Genomic DNA, 18463 nt, shown 5'->3' on the forward strand with positions numbered 1-18463 from the left:
AAAATAAAGCTGTTTTCAATGAAGCAACATTTAAAAGAATCCTATATGATAGTTAAGAATTTGTGTGTCCAACATAGGGCTCAGAATGGATGTGACACAAAACCATAAACTTAAAACATTCTGAGATAGATTTTATTTCATTTTTTAAATTTAATTGTGTTTCTCAAATGTGAACTTTGTAGATGGTAATTAGTGTGTCACACTGTCTAAAGGTTGGACATGCCTGGGTGGGAGGACTGAGATAGAGGAGGGAATACAGTGGAAACAAAAAGGTAAAAGGTTTTTTTTTTTGTTGTTGTTGTTTGTTTTTTTTGTCTTTTTGAGGTAGTGTCTCACTGTAGCCCAGGCTGACCTGGAATTTATTATGTAGTCTCAGGGTATCCTTGAGCTCATGGTGATCCTCCTACCTTTGCCTCCTGAGTGCTGGGATTAAAGGTGTGTACCACCACACACGGCTTGTAAAAGGTTTTATATAGGTAAATAATATAATTATTAGGGTTTAAAACTGAAGCCAATGGCTTGAGGGATGGCTTAGGGATTAAGGCATTTGCCTGTGAAGTTTAAGGACCCAGGTTTGATGCCTCAGGACTTATGTAAGCTAGATGCACCAGGTGGCACAAAAGTCTGGAGTTGGTTTGCAGTGGCTAAAAGCCCTGGTATGCCTATTCTTTCTATTCCTCCCTCTCCACCCCCATCCTTCTTTGTCTGTCAAATAAATACAATACTATAAACTAAATTAAAGCTGAGTATGGTGTAGCATGCCCAGCAGCCTACCTGCTCATGAAACAAGGGCAGGGGGTTATAATTTCAAGGTCTGTTTGGGTTACATAGTGAGCAAAAGGCCAGCAAGGGCAATTTTCCAAGACTGCCATAAAATGTTTTTGTTTTTTTTTAAAGTGGAGCAGAGGATGTCTGAAGATGGAGCTTAGTGGTAGAACAATTGTACCTAGCATAGACAGAGCCTTGGGTTCAATTCCTAGCACCACAAAACCAAATAGTAGCAACAAAATATAACAATAATATTAGCATATAAATGGAGTAGGGAATAAATAAGCTAGTATTATAAGATTCTTGTTTTGTCTAAGGAAAGATACATGTTAATTTACCAGGATGTTTGAATTTATGTGGTTACTTTTTAAATAGTTTTTTAAAAAATATTTTTTATTTATTTGACAGAGAAATGCAAAGAGAGAGAGAGAGAGAGAGAGAGAGAGAGGGGGGGGGGAAGTGTGGGCATGCCAGGGCATCTAGCCACTGCACATGAATTCCAGATGCATGTGTCATCTTGTGCATCTGGCTTACATGGGTCCTCTGGAATCGAACCTGGGTCCTTTGGCTTTGCAGGCAGGCACCTTAACCGTTAAGCCATCTCTCCAGCCCTGTGCTGTTACTTTTAAGGTCATTACTAAAATAAAATGCAAGCTCATTAATTTAGAAACTAACAGAGGATATAAGGTATTCAATCCCTAATGGAAATGTTGGTGAATATAATAGATGTACAAATAGAGATACAGGATGAGTGATTTGAAACCAAGTCCATCAGTCATACTTTAAGTGGATTACTGAATTTGTACGTAAAAGATGTATTAGCCTAACATGATGGCTTACACCTCTGATCCCAAATCTTTGGAGGTAGGAAAACCCCTGTGAATTAGAGGCCAGCCTCAGCTATATAGTGAGTTCTAGCTCAGCCTGGGCTAGAATGAGGTGCTACATACATACATGTGTACATGCACACACACACACACACACACACACACACGTGCATTGTCAGCTGTTGTAGGCTGTTTATAGGCGACACATTTAAAACATCAAGGTTCACAATTGTTTTTTTATATGAAAGTAGTGGGACAACCTTAAGACATAGGTCTTTGGCTATCTTAATGTAACTGAGCCATATTAACTCTTTGTCTCTGTAGTCATTTTGGAACTGGTTGAATAAACTACTTAAAACACTCTTGGAAAATTCAAGCAAGCAAAGAAGACTGCCTGTCCCAGTGGCCAGGGATCCACTGGGCTTTAGCTGGTGGATTAGTGCTCATGTAGCATCATTGTTCCAGTTTGATCGCCATGGTATACCAGAAATGGTAAGGTTTTATTTTTGTTCTTTTGACTTTCTTTTTTTTTTTAATATTTTATTTATTCCTTGACAATTGCCTTCATGAAGACAATGTATGTTAATCATGTTCATTCCATTTCCTCTTTTATCTCCTTTCCACCTCCCAGTTTCATGTATTAATTTTTCAAATTCTTTTATTTTTGTGACTCCCTAAATTAATTAGAAGTGCTTGCATGAGTAAGGATGACAGATTATTTATAGTAACATGGGCAACTTATCAGTGGCTGTTCCCCTGAAGAAATGACTCCATTCCCCAGTAACCATTAGCTACCAATAGCTCCTCAGGGATGTGGGACTCTTTAACTTTCTAATACTGTCAACACGTTTCTTTAGAGACAAATTTAAAGTAAATGAACAGTAAACAAAAAGTCAATCATAATCCTGGAGGGAATATTTTTATCAGTGTATAATGTTTCTGTAAATGTCTTAAGCTTTCTTGAGTTATGAGCTCATTTTTAAAAAATATATTTATTTGACAAATGGGCGTGCCAGGGCCTCCAGCCACTGAAAATGAATTCCAGATGTATGCACCCCCTTGTGCATCTGGCTAGTGTGGGCCCTGGGGAATCGAACTTGGGGTCCTTTTGATTTGCAGGCAAACACCTTAACTGCTAAGCCATCTTTCCAGCCCTATAAAGCTCATTTAAAAATATATATATATTTATTTATTTGCCAGCAGAGAGAATTAGAAATAGAAGAAGAGACAGTCAGGCATGGTGGTGTATGCCTTTTATCCCAACACTTGGGAGGTAGAGGTAGGAAGATTGCCATGAGTTTGAGGCCACCCTGAGACTACATAGTGCATTCCAGGTCAGCCTGGACTAGAGTGAGACCCTACCTTGAAAAGCTAAAAAACAGAAAAGAAGTAGAAGAGACATAGAGAGTGGATGTACCTTCAGCTGCTGCAAACGAACTCTAGATGCATGCCACTTTGTGCAGCTGGCTTTACATGTGCATTGGGGAGTTGAACCCAGGTCATTAGGTTTTGCAGACAAATGCCCTAAGTACTTAGCCATCTCTCCAGCCCATGAAATATTTTCTATGACAGTGTTGGCAGATTTTCCTCTTTGGAGGATTGGAAAGACTCAGCCTTGAAAAATCATCCAGAGTTTTTGAGGATTAGTTAGTAATAATACAACATCATAGAAGTGGAAAGGTTTTCAAGAGGTCTCCAAGTGACTCCCCTAATAAAGGATCTTTTAGAAGATCCCAAGATAAAGTCATCAGTCAGAAAGCTACCATTTTTTTTTTCAGAGATCAATAGAATGAACTTCTCACAGAGACAAGTATGTCCTTTGCTTCTATCTGTGAGTGCCATGGTAATACAGGGTAAATGCTTAGGTTTTAGCAAATGCCATTACATTATTACTCCAGTGGCACCTCTATTGAGTATTTTTTTAGAGTTAATATAATATGTTTCACAATTTTTAATTACTGGAACATTAGAGCAATGTTAAGGAAACTAAAAAATTATAATTCTGCGGTCTTAACAAAAACATTTTAATTTCCTGTTCAGCCTTAATTACTCCTAAACCATGTTCCTCATTTTAGTCAGTCTATGTAAATATGGTAATTTGTTAAGTATATCTGAGTTCTTTTGGTATAATATAATAACTGCTGGTCAGAGGATGTATATGAAACAATTTGTACTGCCTTTTGCTTCAGAGAACATGCTTATAAGATTGATGGTTGCTGATGTTGCAGCAACAGTGTAGTAAGTAATATATTTCAGTCATGGCTAACAGTGATTTCCCTTGGTACTCCCTGCACGGTGGGTACTGTACCACTTGACTGTGTATTCTTGCCATCAGTCTTACAACTTTTAATTGCTCTTCTCTGAGTTCTCCATTACGGAATTAATTACTCTTTGTTTCACTCAGAGAACTTTAGGGGAGATCATTACTTTTAGTACTAATGAGTCAAGATAGTAAGTGAATTATATGTTTAAAATAACGTAAATTGTGTTTTTTAACCTTACCAACAGTTCCTATGTGGTTTTCTTTTGCAAAGATACTTAGAAAATATTCTTGAGGAAGCTGGGTGTGGTGGCGTACATCTTTAATCCCAGCACTTGGGAGGCAGAGGTAGGAGGATCACCGTGAGTTCGAGGCCACCCTGAGACTACATAATAAATTCCAGGTCAGCCTGGGCTAGAGTGAGACCCTCCCTCTATAAACCAAAAAAAAAGAAGAAAAAATAGTCTTGAAAATATTAATTCATTAAGTTACATGGAAGGCTTTAAAAAATGCCATATTTGAAAAAGGACACTTTTTCATAAAAATAATGAGACATATTTATGTGTATGTGTACGTGTAAGATAAACTTGGTTTTTAGATAGTTAAGAGAGGGCACGCCAGGGTGTCCAGCCACTTCAAACAAACTCCAGATGCATGTGCCCTCTTGTGCATCTGGCTTACATGCATTCTGGAGAATCAAATGGATCCTTTGGCTTTGCAGACAAACACCTTAAATGCTAAGCCACCTCTCCAGCTTCATAACAATTCTTAAAGAAATCTCAAGCCTTTCTACTAATAATTGTTTTCATTAGGTGTGAAATCTTTTTGTATTTGAAATGTATTCAATATTTCAGAGTAATTATTGCATTTTAATACGAGGAATATTGGAGAGCAGGTAATAAATCCATTTTACAGGTAAAAATAAATTGAGATATATGGTGATTAAATGTTATCCTATTTCATCACTTGATTGTTATAGTCCTCCAGGGGATTGCTTCTTAGAGGTTTTTGATAGGTTATGGACTGCCCATTCAGTCCAGTTTATGCACTTCATTCATCCTACCCTGTAGTTGCTTTTACTCACATTTGTTTCTGGTCAGTAAATTAAGTGCTCCTTCTAATCAAAGAACATAAAAACATATTGGCTCATTTTTTCAGAGCAATAATATAAAAATGCTAATTTGGAACTATTATTTATTTAAATGAGAATTTTAAAAATTGCCTAAATTCTTCTTACGATATATTAAGTATACCAGAGAAAACGGTTTTGCATCAGTGTGCTATATTTCCTAAGATAACCTGGAATGAGAGATGATATGAAGCAGCCATGTGTGATCACATGTTTTTTTTTAACCAGAATATAACTTCTAGTTATATGACAAAATGGGGAGTTTAATATAAAATCTTTACATTTAAGTTTTATATTTTTAAATATTTTATTTGCAAATAGAGAGGGGTAGAGGGAGGGAAAGAATGAAAATAAAAGGGAATGGGTACAGCAGGGTTTCTAGCCACCAAAAACGAACTCCAGATGCATGCACCCTTTTGTGCATCTGGCTCTATGTGGGTTCTGGGGAGTAGAAACTTTGCTGTGAGGCTTTGTAAGGAAGTACCTTTATTTCTCCAGCCCCATGAAATCTTTAGTTTTTTGACATGATGATATTTTCAAAGTTACTCTAATTTGCAGATTTGTTATATGTGGATTTCAATCACAAAATTAGCCAATATCTTAGTTGTCTATAAAACTTAGTGTCACACTTATAATATTAGAAGCTTTATCCTTTCATGCATGTTTGCTTAAAGCTGTTTGTTCTCTCCATATAGAGGAGAGTGTTATCCTTTCACAGACCAGTCATCTGTTTAAAACCAAATATAGTTTAAAGAGGGAAATTACTCTTGGGCATTTCAGGGGTCAGTTTCAACAGTATTCTCTGCCTAGAGCATCTGACCATCAGTCAGTCAGAATGCTGATGCCTGTCAATGAAACCTTAAAATGAGAATGACACTAGGTGCCTACTGGGAGAAGAGAGCGAGAGAGTAGAGATTTTGTCTGTTCTAAAGCTGAAATAGGTATCTTCAAGGATGGACAAGAAATAGAAAATAGGCCCAGCTTGATGACTTCGGTTTTTAAGTAATACAGTGTTTTATTGTATTGTGATAATATATGGGGGAAATGCTGTACTGCTAAAAGTTAAATTTTCTTGTGGAAGAAAAATGTGTAACTTGGATATATGCTCTTACACTTGATTTGATCATAATATAGTCACCAGTCTTCATTTGATGCACATTTTTTACATATTATGTTTAGATTATGGCCACAGTGAATCTATTGTTGAAATTCTTTGAGAAGAATTATAGTACTTTGCTGTAATCCTTACTCAAGTGTCTTGGTAGAACAATTGAAGTGTACTCACCATTAACACTACTGCTATAAAGCTAAAAGCTGGAGTTTATCAGCTTTTTCATGTTCATGCTTACTTGGCCCTGGTGGTGACATTTTCTTAAGAAGAATATATTAGAATGAATTGCTGACATCTGAGGGAAAGCTTGCTAGGGAAAAATGGCTACTGATACAATAATTGAAATAACATTGGCTTTGGAATGAGACAAACATGGATTTAAATCTATTCTCAGACTTGTGCATATATGTGACATTCCAGGTACTTTATTGTGTTTTCTGTGAATTAGGAAGGTAATTGTTTTACTTTAAAATGTTCTGTTTATTTATTTGAGAGAGAAAGAGAGAGAGAATGAATGGGCATGCCAGGGCCTCTAGCCACTGTAAATAAATCCCAGATGCATGTGCCACTTTGTACATCTGGCTTAAGTGAGTTCTAGAGAATCAAACCTGGGTCTTTGCAAGCAAGTGCCTTACCCACTAAGCCATCTATCTATCCCAGGAAAAATAATTTGATTATATAGATAGGCTTACAGTCTATATGTAGTATTGATACAGTAAAAGGATTTCCTTTTTGTGGGAGGACCATCTGCCAAGGTTCAGGGCTCAGTCTTTAAGTCTGCTTACCTCTGACACCTTGCAAGCTCAGGAGTTCTCAAAACTACTCTCAGCTTTGATGATTTGCTGGACTCCTAGAACTCCCTAGAGTCTACATGGTTATTCATTACAGGGAAAGATACAGTTGAAAAGCAGAAAGGGGGACTGGGGAGATGGCTAACTAGTTAAAGGTACTTGTTTGCAAAGTCTGCCACTTAGATTTAGTTTCCTAGCACCCACACAAAAAATGGCATAGGCATCTGGCATTTGTTTGTAGTGCTCCCTCCCCTGGTATGATCCCCTCATCCCCCCTGCCACATGTGTACGTAAATAAATTTTTTTAAAAATGAAAGTGTATTAAAAGTCAGGAAGGGAAGCAACACATAGGGCTGAGAGCAGATGTGGGGTTCCCTAGTGTGTCAGGGTCCTTTGATCTCCTGACATTCTAGAGAGTGAATGGCTTGTCAGGGTTGATTGCTCAATCTTCACTGTTCATAGTTTTTTTGGATCACCATTCCATAGGCATGGTCTGTTACTGCCCACATGGTGGATCTCGAATCACTAGGCCAGCTGACCAGAGTTCCCGTTTAAGTCACACTGCTGGGTATTGTGGGCTTGACCACACCCCGCCCTAACACTAGGGTTCCTTCATTGTGATACCTTGGGTGTGTCTAGCCTCTTCTTTCTATCATTAAACTATCCAGTGTGATCATAAACCCCAACCAAGATGCTTCCTTAAGGCATTGACCTTCAAAGGACTCAGTGATTAATACCGTTTTTGCTAAAAGTGACTGATTACATTAATAATAATTGCTGTGTAATTTTAAAAATAGCAACAATCTACATTATCTTATTTCTGAGTATCAGGTATTTTGGAGGATCTTAGCTGAGTGTTTATGGCTCAGGATCTTTCATGAGTTTCTAGTGAAGCTGCAGCCAGAGGCTTTAGTCTCCAACTTAACTGGTACTGGAAGACTTAACTTTGAATTTTGGTATAATACTTTAAGTTTCTCATCATGGCCTTCATTTTTAAAATATTTTATTTATTTTTTGCAATCAGACAGAGAGAGAAAGAATTGGTATGCCAGGCCTCTAGCCACTAAGAATAAACTCCAGATGCATGCACCACTTTGTGCATCTGGCTTTATGAGTACTGGAGAATCAAACCTGGGTCATTAGGCCAAACCTGGGTCATTAGGCTTTGCAGGCAAGTGCCTTAACCAATTCTTTGAGGCTGCTCACATAGTCTTTTCCTGAGCAGGTTAACAAGAGGGCTGTGCATGCTTCAGTGTTTTCTAACCGAATCATGAAATTGGCATACTCCTGTTTGCATTGATACTGATCTTTTGGTGACCAGCATGGTAAAGTGTGGGTGGGGACTATATAAAGCACATGTGCCTCAAGTCAGACATTATAGAACAGTGTCTTGGAGGCTGGCTAATGCCTTCATTTTGTTCTTTCTTAAAGGAAATAGTTAATGATTTAGTGTAAATACCATCTTACATGAATATTGTTCAGCTTTTTAAAAGCACAAGTGGTGAACATTTTGTGTTAGTCATTTGAGTTTAATCCTTCTAAACATAAAATTCATAGGATGATCATAAGAGGAGGAAAAAAGATCATGACACCAAAATAAAAGAGAGACTGATTGAGATGGGGAGGAGATATGATGGGGAATGGAATTTCAAAGGGGAAAATGGGGGAGAGAGGGTATTACCATGGGACTTTTTTTATAATCATGGAAAATGTTAGTAAAAATTGAGAAAAAAATTAAAAAGTTGAAAATGAAAAAAAAAAATCATAGGATGGTCTGGAAGGGAGGCTATGCTTTTTTTCTTAAGCCTCTGGCTTTGCCTTTTGAAGTCTTAAAATTGTTTTTCACACTTTCTTATGCATTAATGTCCAGTTGCTTGTTTCCCTGTTGGAGGCTCCTTTCTGCTTTTGACTTGGACATATCTAAATCTTGAAGAACTGAGTATACTGTGAGGACATTTTCTGGGTAATCCTGCTGGAAACTGGAATCAGTGGGAAGCCTTGCAGTGGGAAGCCTAGCCCTCTTCCTGTCTGTGTAGAACACTCCAGATAGCTAGGGCTGCCAAATAGGCGATTGTTGGCTAAATGAAAACACTCCGGGATAATGAAGTAGATTATACTATGATTAAATGAAGGAAAAAGTAAGGTTATTAATAGGACCAAATGGCAAGAAAAATTTGAAAATACATGTTTGTTTTTAATCTGACTGCAGAAGTTAATTATTTGTTAAGTTATTTTTTTCTCCAGGACCTGTGGCAGATGCACAAGGGGGCACATGCATCTGGAATTTGTTTGCAGTGTCTGGAGGCCCTGGAGCACCCATTCTCTCTCTCTCTCCCTCTTTCTCTACCAAGTAAATAATTTTTTAAAGGTTTTTTTAACAGTAGCTGCCTTTATCTTTTTAAGATTTATTTTTATTTATTTATTTGAGGCAGAGAGAGAGAGGTGGGGGGGGGGAGAGTGAGTGAAAATGAACATACCAGGGCCTCTAGCTATTGCAAATGAACTCCAGATGCATATACCACCATGTGTATCTGGCTTACGTGGGACCTGGAGAATCAAACCTGGGTCCTTAGGCTTTACAGGCAAGCATCTTAACCACTAAGCCATGTCTCCAGCCCATAAGTTATTTTTAATGAATTAACTCTAGATAAAGTTTATATTGGATTAGAATATTTATAGATATAGTTCTACTCAATATACCAACTAACTGCCAAAATAATACTGGAAATTCAAGAAATTATAGTGAACTTTGATGGTAGAGAAAATATACTTCACACGTAATTTGCTGAATTGCAAGTTAAGTATATGCATAATCAAAAGCAATGATTGTGGAGCTGGAGATATGGCTTAGCAGTTAATGGTACTTGCTTGCAAAGCCTCCTAGTCTGGGTTTAATTTCCCTGTACCTATGTAAACCACAAAGTGACACATGGTTCCAGAGTTCATGTCCAAGTAGTAAGAGACCCTGTTATGCCCATTCTCTCCCTCTCTCTCTCTCTCCTTTCATCTATCTATCTATCTATCTATCTATCTATCTATCTATCAATCAGTTATCTATCTATCAATCAATCAATCAGTCATCTATCAGTCAATCATCTATCTAATCTTTCAAATAAATAAGTAAAAATATTAGAAAAGAAACAGTGCTTGTAATGTAACTATCTTTTCTCTCTTTCTAGAGACAAATGGAATCAAATTGGAACTTTGTAGAAGAACTTTTAAAACAGTCTGTCTCTGCTCAGGTATGCAGTTAAATTGAGGATTGGTGAACTTCAGCATTTTTATGGTATAAGTCTGATTTGTAAAAAGTAAACGCAAATGATTTAAATACATGTTTATTTATTAAAAATCTGAGGAAGAGATGATAAAGTCATCCTTTGACAGGTATATCACAGTAGTTCCTGTTAGTGAATATTCTTTAAAGATTTTTGTTTTTAACACCAAAGTTGTCAGTTAAAGGACAAAGATAATTGTCTTGGTTGGTGACTTTGACAGATTATATTCAAAATAAGTGGAAGATGCTTCAGAACTCTAAGGCATTTCCTGACTGTATGATACCAAATGAGGGGACACCCCCAATAGAGGAGATAGTCAGGGACATTGGAAATTCAACTGTATCCTCATCACAGCAGGAAGGTGACTTGCCTTGCTGAGCAATTTGTCTTACAGGCTTGAATCATATTCTAACTGATAAGGGCTTATTTTCTGAACATTCATTTCATACCTTATCATTTTTCTTTCTGCAGAACTGTTAATGTAGCTTCATGGCCCAGAGGTCAGACTTGACCTCCTTTTCACATAGTTTTAAATGTGTTGTTTATCACATCTCTAAATATGTTGCATTGCATTGTAGCTTAGTAAAGTTTGTAATGCAAGCAACCATTTATGGAAGAATGAGGAATTATAATAAGGAATATCTTTTAATTTGGAAAGTAAATTACTTTTTGTTAACACAGATTGATCATTTAAAATTTGAAGAATAAAGAATTACTATTATAGTATAAAATACTGCTTTTTGTATGTGTATTCTTTAAATTTTTAAATATTTTATTTTATTTACTTATTTAAGACAGAGACAAAGGGGGAGAGAGAGAATGACCATACAGTACCTCTAGCCACTGCAAATGAACTCCAGATACATGCGCCCCCCCCCCCTTGTGCATCTGGCTTACCTGGGTCCTGGGGAATCAAATTTGGGTCCTTTGGCTTTGCAGGCAAGCACCATAACTGCTAAGCCATCTCTGCAGCCTTGTGTGTGTATTCTTATAGTAGCTATATATTTGAAAATCATTGTAAATGACTGAAATTTTCTTTACTGTTAACTGTTTGTAGGTAAACATAAATGCACATAGTTGTCATAGTAACCTTATTAATAATGAGCTACAAATTCTACCATAGACTACCAAGGAGTTCTATATACAAAGGTTCTATGAAAAAAAGGGGCTAGTATTTTTAAATCTTGTTCCAAACATTGTAAAACAATGTGTTTCTATTTTATATGTTATGTTTAAAAAAAATTATAAGAGAAAGAATTGGCACAAAAGGACCTCTGACTGTTACAGTCTATCTGGCTTTGTGTGGGCATTGGGGACTTGGACTCACGACATCAGGCTTTTTAAGCAAGTTCCTTTATCCTTTCAGCCATCTTTCTAGCTCTCATAGGTGATATTTTTGTTTGTTTTATTTTTATTTATTTATTTGAGAGCAACAGAGAGAGAGAGAATACAGCAGATTAATATATAGAGAGAGTGGGTGCACCAGGGCCTCCAGCCACTGCAAATGACCTCCAGATGCGTGCGCCCCCTTGTGCATCTGGCTATCGTGGATCCTGGGGAATCGAGCCTTAAACCAGGGTCCTTGTGTTTCACAGGTAAGTGCTTAACTACTAAGCCATCTCTCCAGCCCTCCTATAGATAATTTTAATTGCATTTTCTAAAAGGAAAATGTCTTGGTTTAGTTACTCCAAATATAGTTTTTTGATTTTTTGGAACAGAGTCTCATGCAACACAGGCTGGCCTTGAACTCATTATGTAGGTAAACATGAACTTGAACTTTTAATCCTTCTGCTCCTACCTCCCAGATGCTAAGATTACAGATGTTCACTACACTTCTTATTTTATATAGTGTTAGGTATCAAATCCAGGCTTCACAAATGCTAGACAAGCACTACTCCAACTGAGCTACGTCCCTCTTCCCAAAATGCTCATATATATATATATATATATATATATATATATATATATATATATAATTTTATTTCAGGAATGCAGGTAATCGGGGAAGTAGTTATGAAGTAGAATGTCTTAGAGTAGACATTTTCATTTGTATTAGTTACGAATTCTGTTGTGGTGCTTTAATATAGCTTAGTTAAAACCAAATGAAAGTAATTAATTAGTAAAATCATTTTTCTGGTTTCATTTACTGCATCTGGGCTAGGGACTGAAAACTTTAGTTTTCAAATTAAGTTATAACTACTTGTATCCTTGACATTTTCTTCTCTTTGTCTTTTTCCTGTTTCTTTTGTATTTATATGAATTTTGTGGAACAGTATATGAATTTTATGGTTTTCTTTAGCTGTGACTTGGTTGTAGAGTATTTCTTAGGCCTAAAAGTTTATATAGAAATATATGACAAATCCATACTGGTCAGGGAAAACAGGAGAATTCATTGTCATCATAGAAAGGTTTGCTTTCTGACTGAGAGATTGAAAGCACTCTTTAAATGCTAATAATTTCGGTTAATTCTTTTTTTGGGGGGGGGGTTTCGAGGTAGGGTCTCACTCTAGCCCAGGCTGACCTGGAATTCACTATGGAGTCTCAGGGTGGCCTCGAACTCACAGCAATCCTCCTACCTCTGCCTCCCAAGTGCTGGGATTAAAGGCATGCGCCACCACACCCGGCTCGGTTAATTCTTTACCTGCCCTCTTCTTTGGTTTTGCTCCTTGTGCTTTGATGTGTTGTGGTGCTAAGTGTCAAGCCCAGGACCTTCTGCTGGCTTGGTATGTCTCTTGCACTGTGTTGCATCCTGAGCCCTAGTTTTGATTTTATATACATAGTACAAGTACAACAAAACCATGTTTTGTTGGTGGTAATTGAAACTGTTTTAGAGATTTTAAATATGCAATGCCTAAATGTAAATTGGGTGTCCTACCATCTCAGTTCGCCTAGCCTAGGGTTTCATTGCTCATACTGGTCAAGCCAAGAACAAACCAGGATATCAGTCATTCCCAAAGAAGGAGAGCTTCTAATTCCACTGAGGTCTTGTCTAAATTCAAAATAGTACATTCCTTATAAATAGAAAAAGCAGTTATTGTAATATTTAGGAATAAATAGTTTTCCGGTTTTCCTCCCTTCCCTCTTATTCTCTTCCTTCCCTCTCTTCCTTTGTTTCTATTTATTTTCTTATTCTTTCTTATTATGCTTTTCTTGTATCAAATTGTATTAGGTAGAATAGAAAATCTGCCAGAGTTGTTGAACCAGTTTTGTGGAAGCAGTAAGTGGTTATTAAGAATATATATAGCCGGGGGCTGGAGAGATAGCTAAGTGGTTAGGGCACTTCCTGTGAAGTCTAAGAACCCAGGTTTGATTCCCCAGTACCCATGTAAGCCAGATGTACAAGGTAGTATGTGCATCTGTAGTTCGTTTGCATTGGCAAGAGGCCCTGGCATGACCATTTTCTCCTATCTGCCTCTTCCTTTTTTTTTCCCTCTCAATAAATATATATTTTTTTAATTTTTGTTTTTATTTTTATTTATTTATTTCAGAGCAACAGACAGAGGGAGAAGAGACAGAGGCAGATACAGAGCGAGAGAGAGAATGGGTGCACTAGGGCCTCCAGTCACTGCAATGAACTCTCCAGATGCATGTGCCCCCTTGTGCATCTGGCTAATGTGGGTTCTGGGGAATCGAGCCTCGAACCAGGGTCCTTAGGCTTCACAGGCAAGCGCTTAACCACTAAGCCATCTCTCCAGCCCTCAATAAATATTTTTAAGTAAAAGAATATGTATATATATATATATAGAGAGAGAGAGTGTGTGTGTGTGTGTGTGTGTATGTACACATATGTATATATATACATATTTGCTGGGAGTGGTAACACATGCCTTTAAGTACTAGCAATTAGGAGGTAGAGGTAGGAGGCTTGGTGTGAATTCGAAGCCATTCTGAGACTACCTAGAATTCTAGGTCACCTGGGGTAAAGTGAGAGCATACCTCAAAAAAATCAAAAACAACAACAACAAAAAAATCAGAATAAATACTTCTTGGGTTGAGCTATCAGCTTGATTTCCCCATTGAGGAAAATTGAAATCTGACAGTGTGCATATACCTTAATTTACTTTCAACAGTGAAAAAGTTCATTTGTTACAGGATACTAGGTATGTATTTTTTTTAATTAAAAAATCTTCCAAATACATAGCTGGTTTCAAACAAAACTGATAGAAATTGCACTGTTTTAATTAAGCAAATATTTCAAATCTTTTTCTTCTAGCTACAGGATCTTCTAAGACTAGACACTGAATTTTAGATTAGTAAAGATAATTTAATTGTTTAATTTTACTACATTAATCTAATTTAATATTTGTTAACCTGATTGTAAGCATTTGTCCTGATTTAAGTTATTTTTTTGTCCTGCCTTTAGAATAGTATTTATTTATTTATTTGAGCACAACAGACAGAGAAATAGGCAGAGAGAGAGAGAGAGAGAGAGGGAGGGAGAGAGAAAGGGCACTCCAGGGCCTCTAGCCATTGCAAACGAACTCCAGACATGTGTGCCCCCTTGTGCATCTGGTTAACGTGGGTCCTGTGGAATTGAGCCTCAAACCGGACTCCTTAGACTTCACAGGCAAGTGCTTCTCTCTCCATCTTTCCAGTCCCTAAATATTTGTTATTATTTTTATTATTAGCAAGATGTTTCGTATGGATATATCATGTGTTGGTACTCCCTTTTTTCTTGTTCCTGCCCCCATTCCATTGGGGATGCTCCTCATTGGGGTTGCAGGTTTTCAGTATGGGATTTTAGCTTATGCATTGTGGGAGTAGTAAGCAGTTATCTTGGGTGGGGGAATGCCTCTGGGCATGATGTCTTAACCTGTGGCTCTTACAATCTTTCTTAACCCCCTTCCACAAAATTCCCTGAGCTGCGGTGGGTGAATTTTAAGTCTACTTCAGTGAGGAGCTCTTAGGAGCCTCTGGATCTCTACTTTGGTAGGTGTTGAGTATCCTCAGGGTCTGTGTGTCTCCTTCACTCTGGCTCTCATCAGGAAAAGCATGGAAGATTGTTACTCTGTTGAAATTAATCTGTGCCATGATGAAGTGTTTTATGGGGTTTGGGTTGGAAGCCATAGATTTTTAGACTTTGAGGTGTTCCATTCCAGGCCCTTCTGGCTTTCACAGTTTCCACTGAGAATTCTGATACAATTCTGTTGGGATTGCCTTTGTATGTAGTGAGTTGTTTCTCTCTTGCTGCTTTTAACACCCTCTCCTTATTTTCATTATTAAGAGTTTTAACTGATATTCCTTGGAGACTTTCTTCTTTGGTCCTGTCTGTTTGGTGTTCTGTGGGCTTCTTGTACTTGGATGGGCCTCTGTTTTAAGAGATTGGGAAAACTTTCTTCAATAATTTTGTTGTATGTGTTTTCTATTCCTCTGGCCTGGCTTTCTTCTCCTTGTGGTATACCCATAATCCAGATGTTTGGTTGTTTTAGGGTACCCCACAGTTCCCTCCCATTCTGTTCACTTGATTTTTTTTTTTTTTAACTTAGCAAAGTTTTTGGCCTCCCAATCAATTTCTTCTATCTTGTCTTCCATGTCAGAGTTTCTGTATTCCACATGAGTAACACTCTTAGTGAGGGGTTCTAGAGAGGTTTGTATAAGCTTTATTTGGTTTTTGTTTTCTGTTGTATTATTTTGCATCATGTCCTTCTCTATTTTGAGGTACAATTAAAGTTCCAGTTCTGATTTTCTTACTGTTTCCTATAATTCATTTGTACTTTTGATAAAGTCTTCATTAAGCTTAGTCAGTTATTGAGATCCTTCAATTTTTGACTCACTTTCAATTTATTCATACCTACTTTGAGGGTTCTAACATTTTCTTTTTTTTTTTTTACACATGCAAAAAAATCATTTTATTCAAATCAAAGCCAACAAAGCCTTTATGTGTCAAGGCTCTCTGACTCCTTTTCCCTGGGCAACCCCTCCAGTGGGGACAAACTCTCTAGATGGAGAGGACGCCATGGCAGGTGGTCACTGAAAGCTTGAAACAGGGTGTGTTTTGGGGTGTCTCATTCTTTTTTTTTTTTAATTTAATTTATTAGTTTTCATTTCAGTGAATACAGGCAGTTTGGTACCATTATTTAGGCTCATCTGTGATCTACTCCTCCCATTAGACCCTCCTTGTTAATGAAAATGGGTCGTGCATTGTGGAGTTAGCCCCCAGTTATTAGTATGATAAATGTCTCTGCAAATCATGACCCAACATGTAACTCTGACATTCTTTCCGCCCCCTCTTCCGCAAGATTTCCCTGAGCCATGTTGGGTTCATTTTTGGTCTGCTTCAGTGCTGAGGTGTTGGGGGCCTCTGAGGCTTTGGCTCTCTGATTTGGTAGGAGTTGATTTTTCTCTCCGTTGATCTCCTTCCCCTTTGTGCTGGTATCTGGTTCACAGGAAAACATCACCCTTGCTTATTTCGCCAGTTGTCCTTAGTTTCAGTTGGGCCCCTTTTGAGGTATGTTGGGGCAGCTCTCTTCTTAGGATCTGCATCTATCTGGAAAAGAGAAGCAGATTCTCCAACAGAGAGTAAGTTAGCACCCGGAAAATTGAGATAACACTTAGTTTTTTGATAGACAGTTTGATAGGTGTAGGTCCTCTTATACCCCGTGATTGATGGTAGCTTGATATTGTAGAGTGGGCTTGTGTTTGGGTATGGTTCTGACTTGTTTCCCAGCTCCAGCTAAGGGTCTAGTACCACTGAGTGGATCAGTTAGCCAAATCAAGAGCAATTGATTCCTCACCATGGCTGTGTACCACTATTGCACTTGTGTGGGCATCACATCCAGTTATTTGTTGCTAATTAGGTTAAATAATGTGTTGCTTGGACAGATCTTGGTCATTTCCCCCAGTCGCCTATGTAGCGCCTTCTGGCACTAGACATGCTGACTGTCTGGGGACTGACTCTCTCCTGGCTTCCAGCCATGTCATTCCATTTTACGCGTCAGCTGTGTATGGAGTCTTCAGCAATAGGGTCTTATCACTGGCCTTTGGTGGGTCATCAAGTACTCTGACAGAAGTCTGTCATTGTTTTGGGAAACCTTGTAGGTTTCTCTGATCAAAAGCTCATTGTGAATGGTAGGCCCAAGCTGGAAGTGGGGGTTTCAGGTCAGTGTCCACTAAGAAATTGAGGAAAAAGATAACTAATATACAAGAGTTAGAGAGGAGAGAGATAGAGGGGAGAGGGGGAGAGGGGGGGAGGGAAGATGTAGGAGATTTAGGTCAGTCTTGATCCTACCCTCTCCAGTGTCTTGTGGTTCAGGTGTTTCCTGTAAGGGTCTAGTGAAGGTTCAGCCATTTGGTCTGTCTTTTAGGAAGTAGAATTTTATGGTACCATTGCCGTTTGGGTCCGGATTACTGTTTTCCACCCTTTGATTCCCTCCCCGCCCTCCCATCCATCTTATTGTCTAGTCCATGAGGTGCTTGCTGGGTATGTAAGGCATCTTGGGCAGATTCAGTTTAGGTGTTGCAGATGAGTGAGACTATGTGTCGATTTTTTTTCTGTGATTGGGTAAGTTCGCTGAGAATGATCTGTTCCAGGTTCAACCATTTTTCCTCAAATTTCTTTGTCGTTTTTTCTTACTGCTGTATAGAATTCCATTGTGTAGATATACCACATCTTTGTTATCCATTCTTCTTCTTTGATCAAGGTAAGCCTACTGTCAAAAGCTGAACACTCTATGAGACAATTCTTTTCAATTTTATTGATAGCAATTGTTGGTTTTTTCATGGTTTGCCTCCACTTCAACAAGTGTTTTGAGCAGGTCATATTGGTTGTTGTGTTTTAATTTTGCTATTGAATTTCTGTTGATTTATCTATGATTTCACTGGAGCTTTCCATTGTGGGATTAGGCATCCTTGGTAGAGATCTGTTTTCTGACTTTCTTTGGCTTTTTTGCAGTGTGGTCTACCCATCTTAGGGGACACTTTATTCTATTGAGGACACTATTGTATTGAGGAGGAAGCAATTATAGGATCTTGTAGGATCTTAGGGTTATCTGTTTTAAATGTGAGCCAGATTGGTGTATTGGCGTACAGTGGGGTAATAACCACAGATGAGCAGATTGCTGGGAGTTTTAGCCTACTTACTCCACTTGCAGGTACTTTTCATAACATGGAATCATGGGTTGAGGATCCAGTTAGCAGGAAGCTGAAGAGCCAGTGGCAAGAGGCCTGCTCCTACAGTGGCCTGTGCACCCTCTGACTCAGGGTAATAGGGATGGTACCCAGGGGCTAGTCATGGAACCAGAAAAAAAGGTTTGTTTCCACAGTCCCCACACAGGGACCAGCCTCCCCAAGCCAGGTGTTGGGG

General features: G+C 38.1%; 1 protein-coding gene across 5 annotated transcripts in view; it reads left to right on the top strand.

Annotated features, from left to right (window-relative positions):
* The window catches only part of Mms22l (MMS22 like, DNA repair protein), a 184142-nt gene that overhangs the window by 36968 nt on the left and 128711 nt on the right, over positions 1 to 18463 (top strand). For all 5 annotated transcript variants that reach the window (XM_045154267.1, XM_045154269.1, XM_045154268.1 and 2 more), the window contains 2 exons: positions 1920 to 2087; positions 10066 to 10128. In XM_045154267.1, coding sequence (XP_045010202.1) covers positions 1920 to 2087; positions 10066 to 10128 — 231 coding nt within the window. The remainder of the gene's footprint in view (positions 1 to 1919; positions 2088 to 10065; positions 10129 to 18463) is intronic.

This window comes from Jaculus jaculus, chromosome 7 (genome assembly GCF_020740685.1).
Source record: "Jaculus jaculus isolate mJacJac1 chromosome 7, mJacJac1.mat.Y.cur, whole genome shotgun sequence".
Classification (NCBI taxonomy): Eukaryota; Metazoa; Chordata; class Mammalia; order Rodentia; family Dipodidae; genus Jaculus; species Jaculus jaculus.